This window comes from Podarcis raffonei, chromosome 8 (genome assembly GCF_027172205.1).
Source record: "Podarcis raffonei isolate rPodRaf1 chromosome 8, rPodRaf1.pri, whole genome shotgun sequence".
Taxonomy (NCBI): domain Eukaryota; kingdom Metazoa; phylum Chordata; class Lepidosauria; order Squamata; family Lacertidae; genus Podarcis; species Podarcis raffonei.
The window spans coordinates 71,954,492-71,971,820 of record NC_070609.1 but is presented as its reverse complement, the minus strand read 5'-3'; the positions used below and the strand labels follow the sequence as shown (position 1 = coordinate 71,971,820).

General features: G+C 47.7%; 1 protein-coding gene across 1 annotated transcript in view; it reads right to left on the bottom strand.

The window, feature by feature from the left end:
- The window catches only part of MXRA8 (matrix remodeling associated 8), a 31,953-nt gene that overhangs the window by 1,287 nt on the left and 13,337 nt on the right, over positions 1-17,329 (bottom strand). Inside the window, exons 5-9 of the mRNA XM_053400757.1 lie at positions 14,645-15,106; positions 6,420-6,578; positions 3,933-3,963; positions 3,365-3,441; positions 1,098-1,175 (exon numbers count right to left, since the gene is read on the bottom strand). Of these exons, the coding sequence (XP_053256732.1) occupies positions 1,098-1,175; positions 3,365-3,441; positions 3,933-3,963; positions 6,420-6,578; positions 14,645-15,106 (807 nt within the window). The remainder of the gene's footprint in view (positions 1-1,097; positions 1,176-3,364; positions 3,442-3,932; positions 3,964-6,419; positions 6,579-14,644; positions 15,107-17,329) is intronic.

Sequence of the window (17,329 nt, the reverse complement as noted above, 5' to 3'; positions counted from 1 at the left end):
CAATTTAAAAGCATTGGGTTAGCCTGGAAATGGCATGGCATGTTGATGGAGTACTGCTTACTCCTGACACTCGCTATGGCTAGTTCTACGCAGCCAACATGACTACGGGTCAAGGAGGCAGGTGGTCGGCCATACTTCTCCAAGCAGTTTGTCTGCATCCTCAGGCTGCAATAAACTAAACTGACCCAGTATAGATGGCGCAGACCATGCTCTGGACACCTCTAACTGTGGCATCCAACTCTGACCAAATCTGAGTGATTTGATCCCTAAAGTGCCTTGCAATGTTGTTTCCACAGGCCTCTGAGGATGTCAGAGCAACGCTCTCTTGGCCAGAAAACAAAAGCCCATTCACCACCCAGAAAAGCTCTGCCAGAGGGCTACTTGCAGACGCAATGGTAGCAGAGAAGTAAGCTTTCTTCAATGCCGCTACCACCATGCGGTAGGCACGATGGCGCAGCCTCACCCAGGTTCAGATTGCGACTTACACCACCTGTGCCCAGCCACTGATCCTCCTGTTTCATAGCATGCAGGTCACTGGAATGCAGAGGCAACCTGTGTGCCTCACTGCAACCATAAGGACACTCAGGAGCAATTGTTTCAATGGCTCTATTTATCTCACCATTCCACAGTGAGACGAGAGCGCCAGCTGGCTTGAGAAACAGTGCATTAAAAAGTAGCAGTTTATAGCAAAAGGCAGGAAGCACATGCATTTTGGATAATGTCGTGTGAACGCGGATTAAAAACCCAGTGCTGAAAACGCAGTGAGTACATGGTAAACGGCAGGGGAAATTCTCGAATGTGGAAGAAAGTGTCAAGAAGATTCTGCTAGCACATCAGTAGCCAGCATGCCGGCATTTCTCCCAAAGGGAAACAGTGACTCATCACCAGCAACCAAAAATCAATCACAGAGCTCATAATAACCCCCTTGTAAGCAGGCTGTGGTGGACTGATGAGAGGGTCAAAGCTATGGAAACTCCTTTTCTCCATCTGTGGCTGGCTTTGCTAACACCAGAGGGTGACACACCCTCTCCCATCATGCACTGGGGAACTTCGGGAAGGGAAACACAAATTGCCCCAACTTCACCTCCTTCTCTTACCTTTATCTAAGTCAATGTTCTTAGGTGGGAGGACCCGGTTATGTTCCGCCTTCTCCTTCAGGATATTGTTCTTGTAATCTGTAGCAGGAAAAGATCTCAGTTCAATGAGCAGCACGGAACAGAAGCTGGTGGAGGCAAAAGCCCCAGAACACCCATCAAAGTTCCAAAGACAGTGTGCAGATTGGTTATGGGGGGGGGGCTAAAGACGCAGATGGCGCTGTGGTCTAAACCACTGAGCCTCCTAGGCTTGCTGATCTGAAGGTCGGCAGTTTGAATCCCCGTGACAGAGTGAGCTCCCGTTGCTCAGTCTCAGCTCCTGCCAACCTAGCAGTTTGAAAGCACGCCAAAAAGTGCAAGGAGATAAATAGGTACCGCTGTGGCGGGAAGGCAAATAACGTTTCCGTGCGCTGCTCTGGTTTCGGTGTTTTGTTGCACCAGAAGCGGCTTAGTCATGCTGGGCACGTGACCCAGAAAAACTGTCTGTGGACAAACGCCGGCTCCCTTGGCCTGTAAAGCAAGATGAGTGCCACAACCCCAGAGTTGTCTGCGACTGGACTTAACTGTCAGGGGTCCTTTACCTTTACCTTTTTTAAAGAGGTCAGACCATTTGTGAACTTTTCAAAGAAAGAAACATAATATATGTGGGGCTGGTCCTTGGGGCTAGTCTGGAAGCTTTAGCTAGTGCAGAACGCTGCAGCTAGACCTGTGACATGCAATATCAAAAGCAACATGATGGCCAGAAACTATTACAGTATAGAAAACTTTATGGAATAATGCAAAACATCAAAATTATGAAACCGAAGTCTCTGAAAGTCCTTGAATAAGTCACATCCAGCTTGTAAACTTTGTATAATCGGCTATTGTCCAATTCTGATGTCCAGCTCTGAACTCTGCTGAACAGTGTTTCTGGATAGCAACTACTGTTTCGTTCAGTTCTTCATCAGCCAATTAGTTCAACAAACACTCGTGAGTAGAAAGATGCGTAATAATTCTATGAGCACTGTTCCAGAGTATTTTTCATTCTCATGTATATTACATCAATTCGAAAAAAGATTGGTTAATGAAGAAATTACACATCTTTGCAACACAGAGACTTGTGACAAGAACAGCCTATTGCTAACACATGTCACCCATCTTGAAAGACCTGCAGAGGCTTCCCATCTGCTACTAGTACAGGTTTAAGATTCTGGTACTGGTGTATAAAGTCCTGAGTACCTTAGGCTCATCTTCCCCTGTATGTAACAAGCAGATCATCCAGGGGGAGAACTACTGGTGCTTCCTCATGAACCAGAAGCACAACTCTGTGTGCTTTGAGTGCAGTGGGCTGCGTGGCACTCCCTCCCACCAGAAGTCAGCCAGAATCTTTGCTGAGTTTCACACGTCCAGTTAAAACCTTTTTACTTCAGGAGGACTTTGCATCATGAATGTTCTTTCTTTAAAATTCTGAGGTTTATGTTTTAAATTTTGTATGTTTATTTTTTTATTGCTGTTAACCACCTACAGTGCATGGTGAAAAGCAGGATATACATTTTTAAAATAAACAAATAATGAATAAGAGAAGTCATAGCCGGGTATTGTTAACTCAGCTTCATAATTTGTTTCACAGTGGTACCTTGGTTCTCTAACTTAATCCATTCAACTCCCGAAACTGTTCGAAAACCAAGGCACGGCTTCTGATTGGCTGCAGGAGCTTCCTGCACTCAAGCGGAAGCCAGGTTGGATGTTCGGCTTCCGAAAAACATTTGCAAACCAGGTTACTTCCGGGTTTGCGGTGTTCAGGAGCCAATTTGCTCAGGAACCAAGCCGTTCGAGAACCAAGGTACCACTGTAATGTTCTTTCTGTATTTTTTTTAAAAAAAACTTTGTGCAATGCAACAGCTAATTAAACACCAGTTTAAGCTATGTTGCCTCTTCTCCCCATTGTTCAGGCATGCTGGCTCCAAAGCAATACAGTGGTACCTCAGGTTAAGAACATAATTTGTTCTGGAGGCCCGTTCTTAACCTGAAACTGTTCTTAACCTGAAGCACTACTTTAGCTAATGGGGCCTCCCACTGCTGCCTCACCGCCGGAGCACAATTTCTGTTCTCATCCTGAAGCAAAGTTCTTAACCCGAGGTACTACTTCTGGGCTAGCGGAGTCTGTAACCTGAAGTGTATGTAACCTGAAACGTATGTAACCCAAGGTACCACTGTACTAGTTTTCAGAGTTCAGCTCTAGAATGTGTAAAGGGCTTGCTTACCACTCCAAAACAACCTCCAACACTTACCCAGCTTAATATCTTCACTTTTGTAGTTGGATACATCTGGTGTGTGGACTGGGAACTCGCTGAGATTCACTTCTTTCCTGGCAAAGCAAAAGAGGAGGGTTCTGATTTTTTTGTTGTTAAGTCAGATGCATTTCTAGCACTAGATTATACATCATCACATCCGTGCAACGGATGGCAATGGACTCTGCTTGACACTTTTTAACTTTTAATCACTCAGGGTGTTATTTCAATGAGCACAGAGGCTAGAAAAAGATGTTTGCTTAAATGAACATTGATGGCTACTAGCTAATATAAACTGAGGCTGCTTTAAAATGCAACATTTTGTCAGGATGTTTGCCTGAACCCCATAAGTAAACAAATAGATGCTATTTAGATGATAAGCTGGAGAAGAGCAACATCTGATGGTTAACTGCAACCCAAGTGAGACATTAGTCCAGGAACGGCATATCAGATCAGTTCATACTGGATTTTTTTTAACAAATGAAATCCTCATGCATTCGTAATTTCCATGTTCTACTTATTGATGGACAACAAGTCCCTTTGGTGCAAAGAACCAGTTTCTACTCACTCATCAAATTTTCTCACGTTGCACTCAAAACCTAGAAAAGAGAAAGAAAAGTCACTCAAGGGCTTTGACATCAGGGAACCATTTTTTGCAGGCATGAATAAGCAGTCACAAACCAATTCACATCTCATTTTCATGATGCTTGTTGATCGAACCAGTTCCCACTTCAGCAGCCATCCATTCTGAACTGACAAGATACTATGGGGTGCACATACGTGCCTGAATCAGACAGGGTACTTTCTTTTGGGAAACCCCATTCATACCTCTTGAAATCTGTTCCAAAATGGATGCAAGGAATGGATTTCATTCAGTACAAAATAAATGCACTCCTCTACTCAGAACTCCTTCAAACCTCAGCTCAAAACCCACAAATGGGTGGACCTTCCTAGGATGGAGAGCAGAAGGCCAAGCGGGGCTGTGCGTGCGTGACTTCAGCTGATGCAGGAAGCTGGAGAGACAGAGGCTTGTGTCGCTCTGGGCTAGACCCAAATCTGTGGCTTGGGGATCGCCCTGGGAATCTAATGAGGAAGAAAGATCTATGGGTGTGTTAATGTTGTGAGCCCCTCCATCCTAGGCTCAGGTTGAAAATATGTGTAAATAAAACCATAAAGACACTCCAGTCTCCAGTGACCTTCATTCCAAAGAAACTGAACCCTGGGAGAGAGAGCAGGCACCCCTGTAACGGTATTGAAAGCAGGATTGCATATAACTGCCCCCAACACCATCACGAGCACAAAATCACCATGAACACAGGGGGGCCACTAGGTGGCGCATCGGAAGATGGCTGACAATAACATCTCTCCGACCCACACGAGGTAATTTGGAGGCTATGATGGGGGTAATTAGCCTCCTTAACCCCCCCAGGATTGTGGGGGGGACGGCCCTTGCCTGCTGTGCCCTATACCACCCCCGAATTTGTGGGGGTGGGGGCACTAGGCACAAAGCCCTCCTGTGGGATTCCGGCACTCCTGGACTCCGTCCCTGATTCGCGCCGCTAGTTGCAAGCATCTTCAAAAGAAACAATTTGGACGAGATAAATTGCACATGCTTCAAGGAAAAAGGGGAGTAAAGACTGCTGACAGAAGAGATCTCTGATAACAAGACAAGAATAAAATATGAGAAGATACGTCAAGATACAGTACGACAAATGACTGAGGGGGGGGGGGAAACCTGCCTTCCTTTTTTTTTATGTGATTTAACAAGAATCCCCTCCCCTAATGAGTCAGAAACTAAGGACTTAAGCTGTGGATTTAAGGCTGTGTGGAGATAAACTTTCGAACCAAAGCAATGTTTCAGGATGAAGCTGGAAAGCTAAGAGTTTTGGAATGACGCAGTTAAAAATGCCGTCGCCATTTTGGGAGGCATTGTTGGAGCTCTTGGGTCTGGGAGGAGAAAGAGAGAAATAGAGTTGTTTACATATCGTGGATCAACTCCTCGGTGGGACTTAAGAGCGACAAATGCCAAATTTATGATGGAAAGAGCGATGTTATCTACGAAGGAGATATATGGAAACCATCTGGACTTAGTGGAGGAACGGGAAATCCGCACAGGATTATTATTTTGCTTATTGGCTTAAGGAGACTAACAGAAGAGATCGTAAAGGAAAAATAGAAATTATATGAAAAAGATATGATGTGGAAACACCAAGATAAGACTGGATAGAATTATGAACTTTGTCTGGACTGATTGGGACTGATTTGGACATTAACGCAGTAATAATAATAATAATAATAATAATAATAATAATAATAATAATAAATTTTATTTATATCCCGCCCTCCCCAGCCGAAGCTGGGCTCAGGGCGGCTAACAACAATCAAAATAGTCCAACATTCTAAAAACATTCATTATAAAATTAATTAAAATCAAATTAATGGCAACCATCAAGCAAAATTCTGTGCAGATTGCCAGAGGAGGGGGTCAGGCTGCGCCCTGACCAAAGGCCTGGTGGAACAGCTCTGTCTTGCAGGCCCTGCGGAAAGATGTCAGGTCCCGCAGGGCCCTAGTCTCTTGTGACAGAGCATTCCACCAGATTGGAGCCGCGGCCGAAAAAGCCCTGGCTCTGGTTGAGGCCAGCCTAACCTCTCTGTGGCCTGGGATCTTTAGGATGTTTTTATTTGCAGACCGTAAATTTCTCTGTGGGACATACCAGGAGAGGCGGTCCCGTAGATACGAGGGTCCTAGGCCGTATAGGGCTTTAAAGGTTAAAACCAGCACCTTAAACCTGATCCTGTACACCACCGGGAGCCAGTGCAGCTGGTATAGCACCGGGTGAATGTGATCTCGCAGCGAAGAAGATGATCTGAATCCCCCTTTGGATCTTGAAGTATGGGTTCCCCCAACAAAATTTAAAAATTTGGCTTTGGAATTTATGTGATGTGATTTAATTTGATGTGATTGGCCAGTTAATAAAAATTATTTTTTAAAAAAATCACCATGAACACAAAATAAATAGGACATCAGGAGGGCTCCAGATGCCCAGAAACTCACCTCTTCTCCGGCGCTTGCGTGTGACAAGTACCACAAGGATCAGGAGCAGAATAAAGAGCAGCAGCGTTGCCAGGATGTACCCTAACTGGTGGAAGAAATGAGCACGGCTCTCAGGAATGATGACATTGATCACGTTGTGGCCACGGCCGGCGTTTGGATCTGGGTGGCAGAGAGGGAAACCGAGAAGAAGGGGTGGATCAATGGTTATTCTTGCAGAGGGGAAGAAACTAACAAACTAGGTAACAGCTCAAAACAAGCCAGACTGTAGCTCAATGGTATAGAGTACGTGCTTTGCATGTAGGAAGTCATAGCCTCAGCCTCTGGGAAGCGCATAGGCAGGGCATGTTGGCAACAGACCATTCCGATGGTTGCCCTTCAGCACATGATCATAGGATGCTGTCTTATCCCAAGTCTGATCACTGGTCCATCTAGCTTAGTGCTGTCATGGCACAATAAAAATATCAGATTCTACCTGTCTGATATTAACCTGTAGGTAACTGCAAGGGTGGCTGAGCTTCTGTCAATAGTATCTCTTGGAGTGATGAATGGCACAGTTTAGCAGGAAGACACTCCAATTAAAATTTCTGTTTCTATATATCTGATATGGCTGCTTCTTTGTATATCGTTTCTGAAAATTGTATATGGATGTTTTAAGATGGTCTATATCTGTAATGCCTAATAAAGGTTTGGAGAAAGGAAGAAGCTTAATGCTGTCTACACTGACATGCAGCAGTATCCCAGGGTTTCAGGAATATTTCAGCACCTTACCTGGAGATGCTGGGGATTGAACCTGGGTCCTTCTGCATGCAAGGCAGGTGCTCTACAAGCCTGAGCTACAGCCCTTTCCTGGGCTGCATATTCAGGGATATACTGCTAAATGGAGGCGCCACTTAGCTATCATGGCCAATAGCCATTGATAGACTGACCCTCCTCCATCCCTTTGTCTAATCCATTTGCGGCAGTAGATTCCATACATTAATCACGTGCCCTATCACTGAGAAGTATATCCTTTTGCCTGTCTCAACTCTTCTGAAAAATCAGCTTCAGTCAATGAGCCTCACAGAAGAAAGGGGGGGAGAAAATAAATGTTTTCCATTAGACTGTAGGCTCAACTCTTAATGGCTGCCACCACTAACATCTATGGAACAAAATAACATAGCGCACATCGTACCAAGTTACTCCATTTGTCCATCTGGGATACTCTAATCCACAGAGAGGCAAACTAAGGCCCGGAGGCTGGATCCGGCCCAATCGCCTTCTAAATCCGGCCCACAGACGGTCCGGGAATCAGTGTGTTTTTACATGAGTAGAATGTGTCCTTTTATTTAAAATGCATCTCTGGGTTATTTGTGGGGCATAAGAATTCATTCATTTCCCCCCAAAAAATATAGTCCAGCCCCCCACAAGGTCTGAGGGACAGTGGACCGGTCCCCTGCTGAAAAAGTTTGCTGACCCCTGCTCTAATTGGCAACAACTCTCTCAGCCAGAAGTTTATCAAATCACTAGCTGTTGGGTTTTTTTAACTAGTTTCTCATTTTCCCAAATTTTAACTCTAGTTCTGCACGTTTCCATATTGGTAAAATGGATAGCTCAGTTGGTTAGAGTGTGGTGCTGATAACGCCAAGGTTGCAGGTTCGATCCCTGTATGGGACAGCTGCTTGCAGGGGGTTGGACTAGATGGTCCACAGGGTCCCTTCCAGCTCTTATGATTCTGTAATTCTAATTCTACGACCAACAATCCGCAAGCAAATCGGGATGAGTGCTCATTGCTGTATAACCGATCCACCAACAATTCAGAATGAATCCTAAAGAAAAACCAGGCACAGCCTATCTAACTTCTGTGTAAGCTTCCTGCAGGCAAATCAGAACGGATGCTCAATCAACAGATCATTCGGAGGAACCTTATGTGCTGTAAACCTTACTGAGGGGAAGGAATGTTGACGCAGGCCAAGAGAGCGAGTTTAGATAAAACAAAATAAAACCACACATGCGTGTGCACACTGAAAAAAGAACAGCAATGCAGGGAGTAAGCCAGAAATCCATTCCTTTGCAGGGCGTATGTTGAGCTGGAGAAGGGAAACTTTAGAGAAAGTCGCCAGTGCGGAATGTATCTCTCTGGACAGATTAACCAGGCAGATCATGTTTAAAAGAGAGATTTGGAGCCATTCAAAGGGGTTAGACAAATCCAGATGAGCGGCTGATAGCAGCAGTCTGGGTTTGTTTTGTTTAATTTACCTTGCGGGGCAGGAGGTTAGGGCAGGAGCTACTTTTGCTTTGTGGAATGTCTCACCGCCCACACCCAATACAAGTCTGTACCGCAGTCCCTATCAGTGGTGGCTAGTGCCCATTGGGATTGATGGAGTGACTGTAGACATGCAAGGAGACTGCGATTTCTGCCCTGCCCTGCCTTTCCTCCTTTCTGCTTCAGTTCTGGTTCCACTAAAACCAATGTTGCTCATTTGGCTATCCACTATGGCCGAAACTAATGCAATAAGTACTGGGTTGCATCCAACAATTTTTTACTGGGAGCAGCCCACTGAAATTAATGGAAGTCAGATATGCCCATTGATTTCAATGGCTCTACTATGAGTAGGACTAGCATTGGATATACAACCCCATTAAATTAAATACTTCAATGGGAGGGAAACGCAGAAAGTGACAAAACGGTTTATGTTACATATACGAAGAAGAAAACAATGATAGCAAACGCAACTCGTTTTCGCTTGCGTGATTTCCATTCCTGACCTTGGGACAAACCTGCTGATTGCGGCAATTAACCCTCGCGTTTCTGTTTCCGACGGAATTCTCAGTCTTCTTCTCTAGGCGGAAGGCAAGGAGACCGACAGTAGGTGGAGACATAGCCAACTCATTCGAGTTTTGTCCCCATCTGAGACTAAGGGGGAATGCCACACCCTGGACTGGTTATGAGTAAAAAATGCAGGCAATTCTCACGGTGGCCAACCAGATGTCTATGGAAAGCCTGCACTTTGCCCGATTGTGATTCCCAGCAACTGGTATTCAGAGGCATACTGCTTCTGACAGCTGAAGCATTTATTATTGTTGTTGTTGTTGTTGTTAAATTTATATACAATTTACAGAGCCATTGTGGCAAGTAGCCATGGCAAGCCTCCTCCTCTAGACAGGCGTTCGATCTGATCAAGCAGGGCTAACTCAAAATTAGAAAAAAAAATTCAACTCTTTTCCCACTAAAACTTAAGCTACAAGGCAGCCTTCAAGCCCAGTAAAGACACTGCAACATATGTTGAAGATGTTCTAATTGATGATGATAACGCCACGCTAACCTTCCCTTTTCACAAAATATGAGCAATCCATAAAAACAGGGAACGGATGGCTTCTTGCTGTTGCGGTTTTAAAAAGAAAAATGCGGGGGGGGGAGCACCTTCCACTGAAAGCCATAGAGTTAACTTCAGATTTGACGGCAAGGATCAGCCAAAATATAACTAGGCCATGTTGATATTGTAAGCAGAATAACATTTCCTGTCTAGAGAACTGTTCCAGATTTGGAGCTGCGCCCAGGATTAAGAGGATCCAAGGAAAAGCTTCGATGCTATGATTTTTCTTTATCTTTCCTTATGTGCGCATGTGTGTTTTAAGGTTCTGTCCCTGTAGGAGTTTACACGGTCACACAGCAGGGGTTCAAGAGGCGGTTGCAGCAACTCTCGCTGCTGAGTAAACACAAATCTACTTCCCACTGCGCTGCTTTTCAGGGGCGGAGGAAGGGGGCGCAGGGGTGCAGACAGCCCCGGGTGTCACCACTGAGGGGTTGACAAAATCCCAGGTGGCACTCACCGCAGGGCCTGCAGCGCACCCGAGCCACACGTCTCTCCTGGGAGAGACGCAGTGGCTTGGGCGTGCACAGGCTCTGCACTGCCCAAACGGTCCACCAGCTGCCCCCTCCGCAGGTGTAGGGCGGCTGAGTGGGAGGAGGCAGGCAGACTCTGGAGGCCCTGCAGTGTGCCTCGACCCTATGGGCACGCCGCCCCAGGCGCCTGAGCGGCTTCCTCCACCGCCGCCGCTTTCCCCCAGTACAGTGGTACCTCGGGTTAAGTACTTAATTCGTTCCAGAGGTCCCTTCTTAACCTGAAACTGTTCTTAACCTGAAGCACCACTTTAGCTAATGGGGCCTCCTGCTGCTGCTGCACCGCCGGAGCACGATTTCTGTTCCTATCCTGAAGCAAAGTTCTTAACCTGAAGCACTATTTCTGGGTTAGCGGAAGCTGTAACCTGAAGCGTATGTAACCCGAGGTACCACTGCATTGGGGAAAACCAAACATGAAGTGAAGAGGAAAGATTCACAACATACAGAAGAAAGTAAGAACATAAGAAGGACCTGCTGGATCAGGCCAATGGCCTACCTAGTCCAGTATCCTTCTCTCACAGTGGCCACCTGTGGGAAACCAGCAAGCAGGACCTCCAACGCCACAGCACTCTCCCCTCCTGTGGTTTCCAGCAGAAGCTTGCCTGCCTTTGGCAATGGAAGCTGAGGATAGCCATCAAAGCTAGCAGCCTTCTCTGTTGTTTTTTTTAGTACAGTGGGTGGCGCTGTGGGTTAAACCACTGAGCCTAGGGCTTGCTGATCAGAAGGTCAGCGGTTCGAATCCCTACGAGCTCCCATTGTTCGGTCCCTGCTCCTGCCAACCTAGCAGTTCGAAAGCACGTCAAAGTGCAAGTAGATAAATAGGTACCGCTCAGGCGGGAAGGTAAACGGCGTTTCCGTGTGCTGCTCTGGTTCGCCAGAAGTGGCTTAGTCATGCTGGCCACATGACCCGGAAGCTGTACGCCGGCTCCCTCGGCCAATAAAGCGAGATGAGCACCGCAACCCCAGAGTCGTCCGCGACTGGACTTAATGGTCAGGGGTCCCTTTACCTTTGGTTGAGAACGGGATCCGTTCCGGAGGCCGTTCACAACATGAAAAGCCCGCAACCTGAAGTGCCGTATCTGCACAGGTGCGTGGCGCAATTTGATGCTTGTGTGCATGCGCGAGCAGCGAAACCCAGAAGTATCCCTTTCTGGTACTTCCAGGTAGCCGGGGGACGCAACCCGAAAAAACGTATCATGAAGCAAACGTAACATGAGGTATGACTGTACTTCTTCACACAATGCAATAGTTAAACCACCAGAATTTGATCCCGTGAAAGGTAGTGCCTTATAAAGGGGATCAGACAAACTCAAAGAGGAGAAGGCTACCCATGGCTAGAAGCCATTATTATTATGTACTTTCCCTCACTGTCGGAGGCAGTAAACCTCTAGGTTCTAGTTGGCAGGAATCACAAAAGGGGAGAGTTCTCTTGGCCTCAGGTCCTGCTTGTTGGTTTCCCAGGGGCATCCGGTTGACCATTATCAGATGAGGATGCTAAGACTGGATGTAATGGGAGGATGGGCATTACCGTATTTTTCGCACTATAGGACGCACTTTTCCCCCTCCAAAAAAGAAGGGGAAATGTGTGTGCGTCCTATGGTGCGAATGCAGGCTTTTGCTGAAGCCTGGAGAGCGAGAGGGGTCGGTGCGCACCGACCCCTCTCGCTCTCCAGGCTTCAGGAGAGCCCCTCCGCCAGGCCCACAAGCTCGGGGGACAGAGGGGAGGCGGAACGCCGCCATCCCGCTGTCCCCCGACTTGGTTAGAAGGCTGGCGGGGGGAGAAGCCTGCTCCTCCCCGTCGCCAGCCCCGCAAACTCGGGAGACAACGGGAGAGGCACAGCGCGCCCTTCCTGCTGTCCCCCGACTTGGCTAGAAGGCTGGCGACGGGGAGAAGCCTGCTCCTCCCCATCGCCAGCCCCGCAAACTCGGGAGACAGCAGGAGAGGCGCAGCGCGCCCTTCCCGCTGTCCCCCGACTTGGCTAGAAGGCTGGCGACGGGGAGAAGCCTGCTCCTCCCCGTCGCCAGCCCCGCAAACTCGGGAGACAGCGGGAGAGGCGCAGCGCGCCCTTCCCGCTGTCCCCCGACTTGGCTAGAAGGCTGGCGGGGGGAGAAGCCTGCTCCTCCCCGTCGCCAGCCCCGCAAACTCGGGAGACAGCGGGAGAGGCGCAGCGCGGAATCCCGCTGTCCCCCGACTTGGCTAGAAGGCTGGCGGGGGGGGGGAGAGAAGCCTGCTCCTCCCCGTCGCCAGCCCCGCAAACTCGGGGGACAGCGGGAGAGGCGCAGCGCGCCATCCCGCTGTCTCCCGACATGGTTTGGAGGCTGGCGGAGGGCTTCCTCCTCCCCCAGCCCCGCAAGCTCCCAGAGCGATGCCAAAGCTGCGCGCAGCTTCGGCATGGCTCTGGGTCCGTTCTGGGGGAGGGGGAAGCTCGGGCTTCCCCCGCCCCAGCCCCACGCCTGGCGGGGGGGGGATAATTTTTTCCCCTTTATTCCCCCCCCCCCCAAATCTAGGTGTGTCCTATGGACCGGTGCGTCCTATAGTGCGAAAAATACGGTATTCCTAACTGTTTATTGCTAGGATTAGTGGGATGTTTGGGTTTGGGTGTGGGTGTGTGAGGAGAGCTGAGTGCAAAGGTCTGATCCAGCTAGCTCTTCTTGTAATCTTTACAAGCTGGTGAGAACTTCCAGCTGCCTTTCTGAAGCGAAAAGACAGAAGGAAAATAAATACTGTTCCCATTGGTTCAGCAAGTTCTCCCTGTTCAGAAAAAGAAAAGAAGGAAAAACTCCACCCAGGAGTTTGAGCTGTGGAAGGGGGCAGGAAACACCCCCCCCCAAAAAAAAACCCACCCGTTTTTGTTATGCACTGCTTAGAAATATATTTCCCTTAGGATTTGGAACAATTTTCTGGTTGTAATCAAAATAAATTCCACTCGTTGTTTGGGGGGGTGGATGGGAACGGTTTCTTCTCATTCAGTTTCCCTATGATTGGTTGTTGTTTTTTTTTCAGCTTTGCATGTGCAAATTTGAATTGTGCCTTCTGACTTATTCCCATAAGGCCAGCTGCTCCCATATGGCATCTGATTTCTTCCCCCATTCCACACTCGTGAACCCAACACACTGCAGTGCTCCATAAACTACCATCACCAGCCCATTAAAAAATTATCATGCCATCTTCAGCTTCAATATTAAACAGCCAATAAATATTAAAAGCATGATAAATATTTTAAAATGTTAATAAGCATTGAGCTGTACCCTGCAGGTTTTCTTTAAAAAATGATTTCAAAACTCCACATATATTTCTCACTGTTTTGATTGGGATAGCTATAAAAAGAGAACAAGATTGAAAGGTACCTACTTATTCCGGAGATGGAAAACATGGAATGGAGTGAAACTGAGAAGGATGTGGCTCTTTTGAGCTTTAGGCAACCGTTTTCCACATTGACGTTTGTCATGGAACCCCTGTTGCAAAGGATTCTGGTACGTAAGTGACGTTGCACACCTGATTCACCCTTGAATCCTCCACAACAGGAGTTCCACGATGGTGTCATGACCCTGAAGTCCACAGGGTCACTGTGGGCTGAGGAGCTGGACCATGTTCCTGGCTCTGAGCTTGATGGTGGTGAACAAGAGCTCACTGAATCTGAGACACCCCACCGCACCAGGACTCCTAAAACCAGAGCAGGAACCAACACAGGTGGAGAGGGAAAAGCCATCTGAGAAGGAATCCTATCCTTATTGGGACAGGAGTTGGGGTAGGAAGGTGAGCTTGAACCACCTCCCTTCCAAACTGAGGCCTACATGAGGTGTCACCTCAGATGCCTTGTTCTTATGAGTGGGCAAACTGTTATGATGAGGTGGTCATTTCTCCCCCCTCCCCCACCACTGAAAATAGGTATCTTACATTCATGTGGTGGAGAAATCATTGTGAGGGTGACATCCACTTTCTCGCAAGAAAGATCCTTGCTTTTCTTAAAGGGGCTTTTTTTGTTGTTGCTGCTGAAGAAGCAGCCATTTTCTTCAGAGCAAAGACCCTTATCTTTCACGAGGAGACAATAATTTGTTCAAGGGGCAGCCAATTTCTCTCAACCAAGTTCCTTGGGTTGTATCCAGTGCTAATCATACTTAGAGTAGACCCACTGAAATTAACCAACTTCAGTCCATTCATTCCAATAGGTCTGCATATTTTGCATCAACCTCTTCTATAGATAGATAAATAAGCAGCCATTTTCTTTTCACAACAAAGCTCCTTATCTTTCACAAAGGGGCAAATATTTTCCTGCAGCAAAATTGCCTCCTTTGATGCAGCAAAAACACCAATTTTGACTCTGTGCGTGTTGGAATTACCTACCTGCAGCCGGCGCATTGTGACGAGTGAAGTTCACCACCACCACCTTCTTTTCCGGTTCCGGCTCCACAACAGAGACCCGGAAGATCCTGCGCTCGTGAAGGCCGCAGTAATGATGGTGGAGGTGGCAAGAATAGGTGCCTTCATCAGCCACTTCCAAACCGGATATCCTCAAGGAGAAGTCTCCCTGGGCGAAAGCCTTGTCAGTGATATTCATCTTTTGCCGGATAAACAAGGGGCCATAAGAGCGCCCCTCTCCAGAGGCGTACAGGTCAATGAGGCGATCGGCCTTGTCATGAGGCACCCCTGGTGGCTGCCAGTCCCAGTGGACCACCTGCTGGTCCTCTTCGTCGTGCCGCTCGGTCCAAATTTGGTTCCGGTTAATACAGGGGAGTAAGACGGCGCTTCCCTTCAGGGCCACGATCACAACTTTCTCCCCATCCCAAAACTTCTGCACTTCTTCAACTGTTGAAAGAACCGTGCAAAAGATACAGTGAGAGGGGAAAGTATTTGATCCCCTGCTAAATTTGCCCGTTTGCCCTCTGATGAAGAAATGACCTGTCCATAATTTTAATGTGAGTGACAGAATAACAACTACGATTCAGGAGATACCATTTTACATGTGCTGTTTTCCAAGCAAGCACTGGGAAGTTCAAAGCAACCTTTGCTGTGACAAGCCTATAGCTCCAACTCTCCTCACCAACATGCTATGAAAAAAGACAGGCATGGAAATAGGTGTGTCCTCCAACAAAGACCCATATCTTGGTGTAGTGATTAAGAGCAGTGGACTTGTAATCTGGTGAACTGAGTTCGATTCCCTGCTCCTCCACATGCAGCTGCTGGGTGACCTTGGGCTAGTCACACTCCTCTGAAGTCTCTCAGCCTCACTCACCTCACAGAGTGTTTGTTGTGGGGGAGGAAAGGAGAGGAGAATGTTAGCCACTTTGAGACTCCTTATGGTAGTGATAAAGCGGGATATCAAATCCAAACTCTTCTTCTTCTTCTAGAACTATGAGGCCATGGAGAAGCTCAGTTACCTTCCCTGATTCTACTCAGTGGCTTTAGCTTTTGCTCTTCTATGCTTGGTTCTGGAGTGCTTTATTGTATTTTGACTTGACTTTGTGTTGCCTAGACCAGGCATGAGGAACCGCTGACCCTCTAGATCAGGGTTTCCCAAACTTGGGTCTCCAGCTATCTTTTTTGGACTACGGTTCCCACCATCCCTGGCCACTTGTCCTGCTAGCTGGGGATGATGGGAGTTGTAGTTCAAAAACCACTGGAGACTCAAGTTTGAGAAACCTTGCTCTAGATCAGTGTTTCTCAACCTTTGGGTCCCCAGATGTTGTTGGACTACAACTCCCATCATCCCTAGCCAGTATGACCAGTGGTCAGGGTTGATGGGAGTTGTAGTCCAACAACATCTGGGGATGCACAGGTTGAGAACTGCTGCTCTAGATGATGCTGGCCTTTCACCATCCCTGACAAATTACCCATGCTGGCTGGGAGAGATGGGAGTTGGGAGCTTAACCATATCTGGATGGCTACAGGTTCCCCATCCCTGTTTTAATCCATCTTAATAAAAGCCAGAGCAACCACTCATACCAAGACACAGGAGGGAGTCTTCTTTCTGGAGAGTGATCCCAGCTCCCAAGACCCTTCCACCCAAGGATGGGGAATTTGTGATCCTCCAGATGTTGCTAGCCTACAACTCCCATCATCCCTGACCATTGCCCATGCTGGTTGGAGCTGATGGCAGCTGGAGTCCAACAGCACTTGGGGTCTCCTGTTCCACATCCCTGGCCAAGGTTCCAGCCTGTGGTTGACTTTGCTGTGCGGAATTGCCTTCAAAGATGCTCAGAAAGCGAGACTTAAACTGGCTGGTGCAAGATGCTATGTATGACTCAAGGTACTTTCCAAAGCAGCTTTAGATGTGAGCGACCAATTAAGAACACATCTGTTGCTCCTTATCTTCTCCTCCACAAAACCAGGAGAGGAGCCATATTCTGAGCTATTGCACAGATGGATGGCATGACGGTACAAACCGAATCAAGCTTTTCCCAGCATAGTGAATCACAAGAAAATCATGGCAAAGTTGCAGCGTGTAGTGAGGAGAAGGTGTCAAACTTGGACCGGGAAGAGCAGAGTTCAAATCCCCCACTCATCTGAGCCATCTGTCAGCCTAGCCTCATTCTGAGTGCCCTTTTTCTGAACCTTTTCTAACGCTACCATGTGCTTTCTGGGGTGAGGCTTACTAAGAACTATACTGGGCACAAGCCCATGCAGTCTTTTGAAAAGTCCCAAATCTTCCTACCCTCCTAAATCAGCCTTCCCGAACCTGATGCTACCACCCGACTCCAAATGTTTGGGACTCCATCATCCTTGATGAACTTTCTGGCTGCAGCTGCTGGGAGTCATAAAAAGGTAAAGAGACCCCTGACCATTAGGTCCAGTCGTGGCCAACTCTGGGGTTGCGGCGCTCATCTCACTTTACTGGCCGAGGGAGCCAGCGTACAGCTTCCGGGTCATGTGGCCAGCATGACTAAGCCGCTTCTGGCAAACCAGAGCAGCACAAGGAAACACCGTTTACCTTCCCGATGGAGCGGTACCTATTTATCTACTTGCACTTTGACGTGCTTTCGAACTGCTAGATTGGCAGGAGCTGGGACCGAACAACGGGAGCTCACCCCA